Genomic DNA, 14,174 nt, shown 5'->3' on the forward strand with positions numbered 1-14,174 from the left:
ACCTATCTCCTTGCAGCCCTTCCTCCCTATAAAACGCTTTATCACCAGAAATATGAAGTTAGGCGGACGTGAAGTTAAGCAATCATTTGTAGACCACAACTCTAATATAATTTTGACCAAGTTTTCTAGTCAGTAAGTTATAGACAAAGCAGTTTATAATTTATAACCAGGATTTAAAATAAAAATCTGTGAAAAGTTCCACAGATAGTATTTTCTTTATTAATAAAAGCCCACGTGGCATCCCCCCACACCAACTGACTTCTATTCTTTGCCTGGTCTTCCAATCATTACACCCTTTCAAGTCAACCTGTTATTTTCTGAGGTATGTCTTTCACTTCATAGTACGTGTTTACCATTTCCATGCTAAGAAAGGTTTGATCCTGTTTATCATGGCTGCCTCATATCCCCTAACTTCCTTAAGTATAGACTTAGTATTGAACACAGTAGGGTGCTCCCACTGCTTTCTGTTATTAAATACATTTTGATATATAAATTACTTCAGCCTTTTCAATTATTTTCTTGGTATAGATTTCCAGGAGAGAAGATAAGGCTCAAAGCATATGAACATTTTTATGGCTCTTTCTGTGCTTGGATATTTAATTATTTTACAAAAAAGATGGGTTGATTTCCATTGCTCTAGGAATCTCTAAGCATACCACTTTTACAAAGACTTCACCACAATTCACTTTCAGCTTTAATTTTTTTTATTATAATCAGTATCTCATTATTATCAGTGGGGTTGAACATCATTCTATATGTTTATTCTGTAAGATTACATGAATTGTCTATTCATCTATTCACATTCTTAACCCATTCTATTTCCTCCCATTTTCTAAAAGGTCTTCCCAAATGGCTGCTTAAGCCGTGAAAACAAATCTCTTAACCTGACCTAAGGGCAAAAGGCCACAGAAGCAAAATCAGCACAAAGCTGCCACGTTACCTTAGAGAACAGGGCTGGCTGTTACCAGAACCACATTAGCAGAAGAATAATCGCTTCAAGGAAATGTCTGCTTGACCTTACCCAGTCTTTGGACCTGAATGCATTACTGTGGATTTGCGGGCCACACTTCATTAGGAAGTTGTAAATTTTGCTTTTAAATCACCAAATAACTTTTCAACAAACACAGGGATTGGTCATTAAGGATGAAGCAGGTTAAAAGGAATTAAGCGTCCAACTAAAGAGTAGGAAAACCTACGCAGCTCATTAACTGCATGATCAACCTGATTTATACATTGTTCAGCACTCACAGACAAACAAAGGTTAGGATAATTTGGATTTTCTGAAGTTTTGGGTGGGGACACATCCCATGTTACTTGACATCACAGAGAAGGGCAACCCCACGGAGCACCCAGTGTTCAGGGACCTGTGCTGTCCTGAGGTCCACAGCGGTGATGTAGTTCAGATCCGTTCGGACTGGCTTCTTGTAAATGGGGCAGGAATAAAACCGAGGATCTCTTAAAGCTACAAAAAAATCCACAAAAAAAAACCTTGGTGAATTTCAAAATTAAGCAGCCCAAACAGCATGCAGGGTCAAATTTGTGCATTCTAAAGATCATTCCAAGGTTTTGGTAGAATGAGAGCTTCTTCCTGAGGTCAGACAGTCCCTAGATGTGAAGCAGATGCAACTGCAGGTTTCCAGGGAGTGTGACAAAACACCCGGACATCTTCAGGTTTGTCCCGCTGCCCCTTGTCCCATGTCCTTGACAATAACCCCTGACCACATGAAATGACCATGAACCTCCCACTGCTTCCTTTCTACCCATCAATTCAGCATGCCCTCTCCACAATTTCTCCTCTACTTCCCCACCAAATCTTGTGCATGGATACCCTCTCCATTTTTCTCTCACAGCTTTCCTTTGGCACAAGGCACCTGTCACTGTTAATCAGATGTCCAGCACCAAGGCTCACTAGTATTTCACTTTATTAAGATTATGATTTCAAAATCCTGCCTTTGACCCTCTGTGCCATAGCCTAAACTACATTTGAAATCACAGGGGTTGTGAGCGATCCATGTGTGCAGAGGAAGAGAAGTGGCTGGAAGCAGACAGCCATGGCACAGTTCAACTCCCTGAGATGCAATCTACCTTTTTCAAGTAGATGAAAACATACAGTTTCCAAAACTATGTGGTTATGTGTATGTGGGTCCTTGTATTTATACAATGGGGGGGGGCGGGGGGAGGGGTTGGCACAGGGCTTTAAGAAAAAGAGTAAACATTTACAAATACCAGATTAGGCTTTGGAAGAAGCCTCTGCACTGAGCAGCTTGGAACTTTAGCTTCCTCAGCTTCTCGTTCAATCTACACTGCCCACGTAATTCATCTGCACATCTCCTAGCATCCGGCTCAGGAAGCAAGACACTATTTCCTCTTCTCTTCCAAAATCGCTTCAGCACAGACATGGTGTCTGCACCCATCCATACGTTCCTCCGGAAGGCCAACATCATACATGACCCTCACATAAACATTCAGACAAAAACAGGTTTAACGAGGAGGAGAACGTTGCTTTGGTGAATTCGTGTGATACAGGCCCATGAGCACTGAAACTTGGAAACAGTACCTCTGAACTCTACGTGCAGTGTTGACATATTGTGGAATTTAGTTCCCAAAACTAACTTGTGCAATAATTTATCTTTTTCTAATACATTCCAAAAGCAAGCCACTCTCAGAAGTTAAGATCTCGCTTTTTGACCCAATAAAACCTTCTATCTGCTTTGCCATGTGTTTTTATACCTCCACTGTGATTAATTTTATTGGAAGAAGTTAAACACTTGAACATGATGATATTATACATTAAGTTTCAATATAAAGTAAATATTCTAAAGCAGTGATTCTTAACCAACGATGATTTTACTCTTGGGGGACATTTGTGAATATCTGGAGATATTTTTGGTTACCACAACCGTGAGACTGCTCCTGGCATCTGGTGGACAGAGGCCGGAGATCCTGCCAACACGCTATAACGCACAGCACATTCCCCCACCCCCAACAAAGGGTATCTGGACCAAAAATATCAATAATACCGAGGTCAGGGAACCCTGTTCTAAAACAGACTCATAGATACTTTACAGTACTTTAAACCTATGTGTTTGCTTAATCCCATGAAATTAATCATTAGAACCAATCTAAATTAATTTAATACCTAATTTTTAAGTCTAGGTGTTATTTTTTTTAATTACCAATATCATTAGTAATAATTATTAGGCAAATATATCAAAAATTCTGATTAAGTAAGTGAATGGCAGTGAATTCATGGAGTGTAGTTAATACTAACAGTGCTGATTGATAAAATTAAATCCCTTAATCCTGGGATCTGTAAATATATAATAAGTGTTAACTGTCATTCTTCTTGATGCAAATTTGACTAACATTTTAAATCTTGAAGGAACCCACTGTAGTCTCACATTTGGTGCAAATGTAATTAGAATATACATGTAATAATAAATATATGTAATTGTAATAATTACACCTTGGGAAGTATATGACTACTTGGATTTTAATCCCAAAAGAAAAGACAAATTGGGAGGGGAAATAGCATTCTTTTCAATAAGCAGGTAAAAAACAATTCTCTGACATATTTATCCAATTTTATTTATTTGTAATTGCTGCAGAACTGAAGGTGCCCATCCCAAATCACAGCATGCAGCCAACTTCCACAGCAGGATTAGAAGCCACTGAAAATATCATTTCATAGTCAAAGTGTTGACAGACGCTAAACAACCACATCAACAGATGATTCAAAACCATTAGCCCTAGTTAGACAAATAACTTTGAAGACAAACATAAACATGCTAGGTAGGTAAAGCAAATCAGCTAAACATGTTTAAAACCTTAGGGTCCCAGAAGGAGGAGCAGAGACAAGAGGCCGTCTAAATAGGTGAGAGGCCATGGTTTAGGATCTGAAAGGTTTTAATAAAACACCTTGAGGGAGTTTCGTTTTCTAACCAGGTCACTTCCCTCTCTAGCCTACATTTTTCATCCAAGTGGTAGTACATCATTGCATCATATGTTCCTTCCAATATCCAAAACAACCAAGTTACATAGAAGATTCCCTATATAACCTTTAAGTCATTCCTTTATTTAACTCCTCTTTGAGAATAACATTTAAGTGATTAGTGAATTCTTATGTATTTCTTTTAATCCTTCAACAAACATGTGTTAACATATTAATAACAGCAATAATAACAAAATGATTTATTGTATGCTAACTATGTGCTAGAACTTTGGGTTCAATGCTCTTAACAACCCTATGGGATGGGTACCATTATGAAATTCATTTTGCAGATGAGAAAACTAAAACATAAAAAGGTGAGCTATTCGTCCAAGGTTACAAAGCTGTAGGTGATAAGATAAGAATCAAACCCGGCCAGAATGGGCCAAGAGCCTTTGCCCTTAATCTCAGCAAAAGTCAGAACGTAATATGCGTGTGTGCCTCTAGGTCTTTGCAGGAGGATGTGAAAATGAACGAGATAACTATTAGATGTCTGACTTCAACTCACAGCATATTTGAGACTCCTCCAAAGCCACATGACTAATTACTCTAGTGATAAAACCAGAAGTGCAAGTCAAATATCCAGGCTCCTGGCTCACTGTCTTTTACCTGCGACCATGTGCCCCCCACCCCCGCCATCTGGCCGGGGACGTGACCACCTTTAGCCTGCAGCATGCAGACAAGGAGGCCATAGGGAGTGAGAGCTCTCATCCAAACAGGGCAGAGTCTGTGTCTATTTCACCAGGTGCCTGAGAAAAATAAACTCAGGACTTTAAAATGCAAAGAAGCTATCCTCATTTTTAATTTAGGCTTTATTTTGAAGCTTCAACCCAGACACCACAGAGACTCCCTAAATGCATAGTCTTCAGTAGAACACTAACCACAGGAATTCCCAGAGGTTTGCATTCATCCCACATTCTGATACCAGCTTTGGTAGCTGGAAGTCATAGGCCAATTTCATACATCTCTACACCTTAAGTTCCCCATCTACAAAATAGGGATGATATATCTTACAGAGTTGTTGTAAAGATTAAATAAATCAATATATGTGAATGACTAGCATAGCATAATGCTTAAAATGCAGTAGACGCCCAAGGTGTGTTAGATTTCTCCTTTCCACACACACACATACATGTGAGCACACATACACGTGCACAGATATACAAACTGAAGGTGCCTTAAATTCCATGGGGCTCAAGAGTCAGGAGGCCTCCACCTCCTGGTCACGGCATGGGGCTATCCCACGCCCAGCCCCACATCTGCACAGCGTTGGATCAGGGAGGGTCATAGGGTGATCTTAGAAACACTTTTTTCCTCCTTAGCTGCAGAGACCCTGAGATCCTTCTCACCCTACCGAGTGCCCAGAGGTACACAGAGGTCTTGCTTTGTTCCCCAAAGTTTCCAATCACCATTTTCCCATCACATTGGCTATCACCCTGAAGTTCATGAAGAAGCATCAGTCTGTCTATATAGTAATCTATAGGGACACGTATCTTTCCTATGTCTGCTTCTTTGCAACTTCCTTTGAGAGCAGAGGACCTAGAGTTGATGTGGCAGGCTTTGCCCTTTCGGTGAACGTCACATTATCTGGGTGACTTTCTTATGATGTCCTAAGCATTTGGGTACATATTATGCAATTTTTAAAGTCAAAATAAATATCTAGACTTCTTTTTGAAAACAAACCAGTCTTATATGGAAAGTTCAATGATGAATTATTTAAATAAAAGTTACCCTTCATGTCAACAAAAAAACAATTTACTAAAAGAATTTTAACTTTAAAACACTGTACTTTAAGGAGTGTCCTTTGGTCATTAGTGATGCTACACCCCTTTAGCTCAATTAGAGCCCTATTCAGTTATCAAAATTAAACAAAAATCAGATTTATAGTATGAAAAGAGCAATGGAATTTTAGCTTTTCAATCACTGAAAAACACTTCTCCAACAACAAAGCTATTTGGCAAAACAAGTTTCCATCAACTGCTATTGAAACAAAAAAAAAAAGGAAAGAAAGAAAGAAAGAGAGAAAAGAATGAAAGTTTTTCTTTTTTTTTTTTTTCAGTGCTTTGAAATTAGTCACTTTTTCCTTTGCTTATTTTATTTTCTCCCTTAACTTGCTGCTAATGAGCATCACTGCTGCTGACTAATTCCCAGCAGGGTGAGTACAGTTGTTCTATTAAAATGTGTTCTTAAATAATAAAGAACGGCCTGTATTATAAAATTATTATTTTATTAATACCATGCTGAGATGTTCAAAATCATGTTGCAATGGATTTTTACAGTTTAGTCACAAGATACATAAAAGTAACACCTAACTGAATGTGAGGAAGATTCTTCTTTTACTTTATAAGGGAAACGTTTTTGCAATGTGTTGACTGGACCGAATGATATAATAAAGCAAAATTTCTAAAATATTCTTTTGATTAAAAAGAACTCTTAATGATTTTTTCTATAAAATAACCACTGCCCCAGGTCTTCACACCACCCTAAGAACCAGTAAATCCGAAGCCACAGGCAGCTTGCTTGCCTAAGCTCAGCCAGACACATTTATCCTGTCAGATTCAGTTGGGGTATGTGGAGCACCTGCCTGTTTCTTTTCTGACGCCCACCTCTCTTCACAGGCTCCTCTCCCTTCCTGCACCTACTTTCTGTTCCTCATGCACAGCATATCCACTGCTACCTCACGCCTTTGCACCTTCACCTTTGTTCCTGGATATTGGCAGAGCTGCCTTCCGTCACCCGGATCTCAGCTCAGTGTTCTCTCCTCAGTGAGCCTCTCCCCAAGCCCCTGAACTATCCACTCGCTAGCATAGTACGTGTGTGTTTCCTTCATAGAAAAGATCTGAAACCAGTATGTGGATTTAGAGTCGATTCTCATTATCATGGGACTTATGTACATAAAATCTCCAGGAACACTGAATTAGCAACTACTGAGCCACTGTTCCAAGGGTTTTGAAATACAGGGCAGGTTTCCTGCAAGCCTCCGGTCCCAAAGTTTTCAACCCCTCAATACATAACCTTACTGTAGGTGTGTTTTTGTTTAAAGACACCTTTTTAATATATATTGTTGATTCATGAACATTGGACTCATGGCACTTTAACTCATGCTTCACTGAAGCTTGTGTCAGACACGTATTTTCTCCATAATGCACGTCACAGTCTTTTTCTGCCTGCAAATGACCTGCCACATGCATGCATTCGGGGGTTACAAATTTAAAGTACAGGTGAATTCCTAAGTGCGGAATCCATGAGTAACAAGGGTCAGCTGTATTTGCTTCCTTTTTGCTGCCCGTCCCTCCTCGACACTGGGTTCCTTAAGAATGGGGATACTGCTGCATCCCCAGCACCAGAGTAGAGCACGGCAGATGGTCAATACCAGACAGATACTCACTGAATGACCGAGTGAGCTAATGCTATTTCCCTCTGCCAAGAAAAGTCTATCTCCAACTCCTCTCACACTCATTCTTAGCATCAAAGCACATCTCCAAAGCAATCTCCACTAACCTCGCAGGCATCGTCATGAACTACTTCCCGGCTCCCTGAGCATCCTGAGTGTATCTCTATCCTCACATGTATCAAATTCCACTTTAATTATTGATTTACTTGTCAGTCTCCCTAACTGAAGGGAATCCCTTATGGGCTTGATCTGTTTCATCATTGTGTCCTTTGCACCTAGGACAGTGGCTGGCGTATATCAGGCGTCCAGCAAATATTTGCTTAAAAAATAAATATTCATAGTTTATAAACTCTCTTCCCTTGACCCGTGTTCCCAAATGTGATATTTATCTAAGGAACGGGGATCCTAGAAGCTGTCTTTCAAAGAGAAATGGTCTATTCCTTACTCGTTTAAAGAAAAATCTATTGTGTTTCTGTCACAAAATCAGTATTTCTTTGGGATCCCTTAGCCCAGCCGCCTCCAGAGTGCAAGGCTTACAACAATCATTTCACCGCATATATGTATGTGTACATCATCATGCTGTACACCTTAAGTATATGCGATTTTTATTAAAAAGATAAAATACATCTTTTTTTTAAATGAGATCAACAGAGAAGTCCCACGTGTGCTGAAAGGTAGTTACAGCTGAGTGAAATGTAATAACAAAAGCCTCCAGAGCACATCAGGCCAATGGTGGAAACCAGTTTAGGTATTTTTAGACTTGTCACACAGAACTTTGTCAAAGTGGAATAACGTGTGCTTCACAGACATGCTATTATGTTCATAGGCTGAAATATGAAACCAGCTTTTTACTATTAGCTACTGGATTAAGCCAAATGGCCCTGAATTCAATCTGGCTTTCACAACGTGGCTTAAACTTCCGAGCTGGTAGAGTCGGCACCTCCAGTGGGCCCTGTGCAGTCCTGCCTCGAAAGCCACCCTTCCACCCCTTGTCCCATCTCATCTTATCCAACCTTCCAGGCCCTGTCCAGCTCTGCTCCTGAGACACAGCCCCTGGCCACTTCTTCCCATTTTCACCTCCCCTTCTTTCCCACCCTCTGTTAACTATTCCAAACACTTGCTTCTTATCTCATCAGCTAACGATTCATGAGTATCCATATATATTTTACCTGCTTTAGTAGATAGGCAAGAATGATCTAGAACCATGGCCTCCCCTGTAACACTCAAAAAAGTGCCTAGCAGTCATAAGCACTCGTTAAACATGGGTGTGAGTGCAAATGCTGATAAAATAGTAAAATCCTCAGGATTCTTGTTTTTATAACAAGAATCTTGTGTTTATAACATTATCCAATCTGATAACGCCAACCGCCCCTGAATGCGCGAGATAACTTACTGTTGTTTTCTGCATAAATCCTTATGACAGGCATCAACTCAAAGAGCACTTTTGGTTTGGATTCGATGAGTTTCATGTTCCTCTTGTCCCAAGCAGCACCTTCAAGGTACAAGCCGTAGACATAGACACCGTCGGTGGGCGGGGCGGAAATGTCATCCTTCATCCACTTGGTGACCTCACTGCAAATCACCATATTGTCCAAGGCCCAGCCTTTGTTGGCCCGAGTTATTTCCTGCTCAGGACAAGAACAAGAGCAAAGGACGGAGGGAGTGATTAGCGGTTTATCTTAACATAAAGAGCATAACAGTGATGAAAGTGTAACCCCAAAGTACCCTAATTCAGAGGAAGCAGAATTGTACTTTAAGAGTTAAAAAGATCCTCTCATAAACAATACCCACGTCCTAGTTTAACCACTGTATTTTACAAAGAAATATCAAATTATATCAAATATAAAGATAACAAATAAATGCTTTGAAATTCAAGCTAGCAGCCTGAGAACAAATTGCTGGATTTACTTTCAGGACAATGTAATTTCTGGTGCCAAAAAGGGACAGCCTTTCTCTGTCTCGTTATAGTCTTAAAACTATACTGACAGAAGAAAACCTTGTAGAAGAAAATCATAATAACACAACAGGTGTAATCAGAACTATTACCTGGCGCATTGCAGTTAAAAATCCTTGGGGGTTAAAAAAACCTGTCATCCAGAAGCACTGGGGTCGACCATTGAAAACCCAAGAGGTAAACTGGCAGTTTCTTTCTAGAAGTTCAGTAAACCAGAAACCCAATGTACTTGAAACCCATGATGCCTGAAATGCATACATTGAAATAATTAATTAATACAGGCTTAATTCTGCTGTGTAACTAGCTATGTGCACAGAAAAAAAATATGAAATACCAAATTCACTTTTAGAATTTAAAAGTCCCTAAAACGTGAATTTCCCTTGGGTTCTGACATTTAAGTTTTCAAATTATTCTTTCTCCTGATATTAAGATATGATAGAATCAGTTAATCGTCACATGAACTCCAGATCAATCTAGCACTCAGGATGCTGTTCAAGTACAAGTATATTCACTACCAATTCTGCTATAAAGCAATTAAAACAGTTAATTGAATTAAATTTAATAGGTCTCAACTATTTTTCCTTAGGATACATTTTTTCTCCTTAGGTTACATTTTTAACAGCTACATCATAAAACAAGGCTTCTATTTACATAAATGTGTTCATGGTCTCTTAAAAATATATTCTGTGGATAATAAATCATAGAAGACTTTCTCCACTTCTCATTTTTAATGAGGCAAACAACAGTTATTTTCCGAAGTTCTTGTCCCCGAGAATGAACTTTTATTTCCTCTGATGAAGGAGCAGAAATGGAAACACAGGTCCCTTACCACCAACAAATTAATTGCATTCATTGCCTGTAATATTCTGCCTGAATTCACATGTAGAACTTCTATTATTACAATTGGCATGGATATGTTATTAGTGTTAGCAGCAACTCTACAGGTAGGTATCTCCAAATCATATTTTATATCATTTTACTGTAATTGGAATACTTTATGTATGAATAAATGCAGTGATCAACTTGTGTAGATATATACTGCTTGAATTTCAAATTCTTAAGAATTAATTTGCCTATAAACAGTGAGATTCCAAAGACTGACAATAAGTTGAGTAGAATAAAAACCTGTAAAAAAAGGATCATAATTTTAAAATCAGGTAACTCATTCTATCCTATCTTTATAGATGTGTTAACTTAAAGTGATATGTTTATACTGCATTTGATCTGAGGGCACAGGGAACCATTAATGCGAGGGACCCTCCTGCCAAGGATCCTTGTTCAGAGCCTTCCAGGTGCTGACCAAGGTGAGTGAGTCGGTTTGGTGGGGAATGAACCTGCAATGGCTAGTGACAGGTAGGTTCTCCCTCTGTCACTGGCAACAAGGAAAGTCAGTCCATAGAAAACTCTGGCCTTGGGAATGAATTCACTGAAGGTGAGGAGAGGATGGAGTCTGGTCAAAGCTGATCCGGGTTTCTAAAGCCCTGGGTGAGATATCAGAGTCTCAGTGCTAAATGAGTCTCTTCCAAGAGGCTGTCAGTGCTAACCCTATTAGGTCCCGCCTTCCCGTTTACCTGAGTAGCCTCCAAAAGACCAAGACTCTAGTCACCGCATGACCCTATCCCATCTCCCAATGCTGCCCTCCCTGCACATTCCCTCACCTGGCCCAGCCCCAGCCCTCCGCCCTCCCCGGTGCTCCCCACCACACCCCCAGATCTTCACCACCCCCCACAATGCATGTACTGCTGGACAAAGACAGTCTGGTACTCCTTTTACTTCTCCAAGTAGACAAGTATTTGTTAAAAGCATATCTGTCATTTAGCATAAGGACCAGCACATGATCAGTAAGCATACCGTTAAATCATTATCTTGTTACCTGGAGATACACATACTCACATATCTACAGACAAAGCAATGAAAAATGTTTCTCTTTGGTGTGACTTTTGCAGTGTGTGTGTGTGTGCATGTGCATGCACAAGAACACTTCCTTCTATAAGACTAACAACACAGGCTTTGAAGTTCAAGAGCTTGGGTTTAAATTCTGATCCTTGGACTTCTTAGGTAGGTGTGTGATCTGGGAAAAGATTTAGTGTCTCCCAATCTCAAGTTCCTCACTTGCAAAATGAGGGCCATAAGATGCAAAAATTTAAATGCAATAATGCATGTCAATGGCCCAGGAGAGTGCCTGATATGTGGGAGATGCTAAATAGTCTCCTTCCCTCCCTAAAAGCTAAAATTACAGGCCTACCAGGGGATCAGTCCCTAAACAAAAGAACCCTTTTAAGTAAAACTGTGCTCTCCTGCTTTCCACTTGCCAATCCCACCTACTCACAACACTAAAGTGATGAAGTAGAGTAGGAGTGGACTTGAACATACTTTCTTCCACCGAGCAGGAATTCTGGCATCAAACATGCAGTCCAGTGCATCTCCTAGGTCTTCACTCATGATGATGGTACCATCAACAGCAAGTTTTAGCTCGGTCAGGGTGCTGCGGACCAGAGTGAGCAGCCTCTGCATTCGGTCTATCTCCTGCCTGAGGAAAATGTTCATCGGCTGGAACAGCCCCATCTTCTGGAGCCTCTCTTTCACCTGCCACGGAGACATTCAGCACACGTTAAAAATGTGACAGCTACTAATATTTACGTAACCGGTTCCCTGGGGCTGCTGAGAAGGCCCCTGATTGTACAATTCTGTTAATGGTAAGCTTTTAATTTTTTTTTCACTGCCAGAAAACAAAGACGAAATATAAAAAGACACATCTGTTAGTGGACCAGCTGATTTTGCATCCCAGGTGGGAGAGAATATGCAGCCATTCATTCACAGAAGAATATGAACGCATGACCGTAATCACCCAGCCTTCCAAATTGCAACTGCACACATCAGGAAATGTTCACGTGCCTGGCGGCCTAAGGCTGGCAAACACACACACAGACACACACAGACATGTACACACACACAACCATTCTGCGGGCTACATCAAAAGACAGACTCCTGTTTTAAAAGCTTCCTGTTTTTTCCATCAAAGCATCCTTCCATTCATCCACCGACCAACCCACCCACCAATCCATCCATTTCCATTCTGTAAGTATTTATTGAGCATCTTCTCTGGATCAGCTATCCTGCTGGGCTGAGTTGCTTTATCCTAAGGCAGCACTGACAAAGTCAGCCAAAGGAAGGGGACTCTCCTAAACTCCATTACTTAGCACGTTTATTTATGTAACTGCTATTCTATTTTTAGATATTTTTATTGCTTCATAAATATTTCAACCACCGTTAGATATGAATGACCTCTTTCCTGATACTATAAGGAGAGGTACTTATTAAAGCTGATAGTGGTACTGATTTTCTCCAACAAGTGATCAGTTTTCTCAAGGGGAAATTTTTCCCTTCGTAATAGGTCCTTGAGTTCAGTCTACAGCACCAGCAACAAAAATGGTCTGCTTTGTGGAAAATAATAAGATGCTAAAGAAACAAAATGCTGCAGGTTTCTTTTTTGAAAACCAGGTAAAAAAAAGTGTTAGACAGTTAGTCTGGGGCATCTGCTAAGACTACATGGAAAGTAAGTCAGTCACTGGTGCTTTTATCCCAGATTTTAAAATGTTTTCAGGGTAAATCTTTTCACTAACATTTGCTAAACTGTCTAAAAAATGAACTTTCCTAATCATAAATTTGGCTTAAAAGTTACTTACATACTAAAAAGACAAATCAATTTTCAAAACCCATGAAGCTGCAGAGTTAATGATGTAAATACAAACTCCCTAAAATTAGGAAGGCCTGAATTTTAAGATGTGCATTAAGTTACACAATATTTTTTAGATGATCAGGTGTTTTGCTCTAAAAATACATTACTTTCCTTCGAACAAATGGCAATGTGACGTACCTCAAAGGAAAGTTCTGGAAAAGCAATCCTAACCCATCAGTACGCACTTAGAACGTAGTTACGAACATGAACATTCTTGTCAGGGTTCTTTACTGTTTATATTTCAAAATGATCACATTTATAGATTTAAAAACTTCTTTTTTTCTGGTTCTTCAGGAAGTGAGTTTTTGAATTTTTTTTTAACTTCAGAAAAATCATTTTTTGCCCTCCTTCCTTACTCCTCGCTCCTCCCAACCGAACAGACACATCCACAGCTGACATCCTGTCAGAATGTCATCAACTCACTTCAAATGGGCCATAGTCCGGGGGCAGCTTTTCCAGCATATCATCAGCCAGCCGGGTCACCACAGCCTCCCGGGTCTCATCCCCTCCACTAGAGCTGTCCTTGGGTTGGATGCTGAGGATGGTGTCCAGCACGTCCTTGGCCAGCTTGCTCTGGTAGGTAATGTCGGCATTGGGATGCAGCCCGAACACCTCGGGGCTGTCGTAGGTAGGCAGGCTCTGAACAAGAAGTACCCCAGATTATCCCAGATTGCTGACATAAGCCCCCATTAAATTATACTGTCTTAGGAAACAAATATTTTTATTAAGATATGTCATGTTAACATTGTGTGTCAACTATACTCAAATTTTAAAATAAATGAATAACATCAAATAACCCCCCCACCACCACCACCACCAAAAAAGATAAGTATTTACATGCTATGTCTTATTTGTGTCAGGCTGCAATCTCAGTAATTTCTCCAGAAAAGAATCAAAAGTTGGCTTGAAATAGGATGAACACTGAGAAACATAACAAGTTCATGGTTCCTTAACATCTCTGCACCTCAAGCAAATTCAGTCACAGAGATACTGTCTTGTTTTAGAAAACACGAAACAGAAAGGGAGCTATGGATTAGTATTTCGTTTTCTGAAGGTCTGATTTAATTCGAACCAATCATTTAAACAAATGTGGTATAAC

The 14,174-nt window shown here is 39.9% G+C and overlaps 1 protein-coding gene across 4 annotated transcripts in view; it reads right to left on the bottom strand.

Annotated features, from left to right (window-relative positions):
• Window positions 1-670: 670 nt before the first annotated feature.
• DNAH5 (dynein axonemal heavy chain 5) overlaps window positions 671-14,174 on the bottom strand; it is a 259,439-nt gene continuing 245,935 nt past the window's right edge. For all 4 annotated transcript variants that reach the window (XM_081825908.1, XM_081825907.1, XM_081825906.1 and 1 more), the window contains exons 75-79: window positions 13,499-13,714; window positions 11,710-11,922; window positions 9,429-9,581; window positions 8,776-9,007; window positions 671-1,462 (exon numbers count right to left, since the gene is read on the bottom strand). In XM_081825908.1, coding sequence (XP_081682034.1) covers window positions 1,311-1,462; window positions 8,776-9,007; window positions 9,429-9,581; window positions 11,710-11,922; window positions 13,499-13,714 — 966 coding nt within the window. In that variant the 3' untranslated portion in view covers window positions 671-1,310. The remainder of the gene's footprint in view (window positions 1,463-8,775; window positions 9,008-9,428; window positions 9,582-11,709; window positions 11,923-13,498; window positions 13,715-14,174) is intronic.

This window comes from Leptonychotes weddellii, chromosome 7, assembly GCF_054177405.1.
Source record: "Leptonychotes weddellii isolate Sample4059 chromosome 7, ASM5417740v2, whole genome shotgun sequence".
NCBI lineage: Eukaryota > Metazoa > Chordata > Mammalia > Carnivora > Phocidae > Leptonychotes > Leptonychotes weddellii.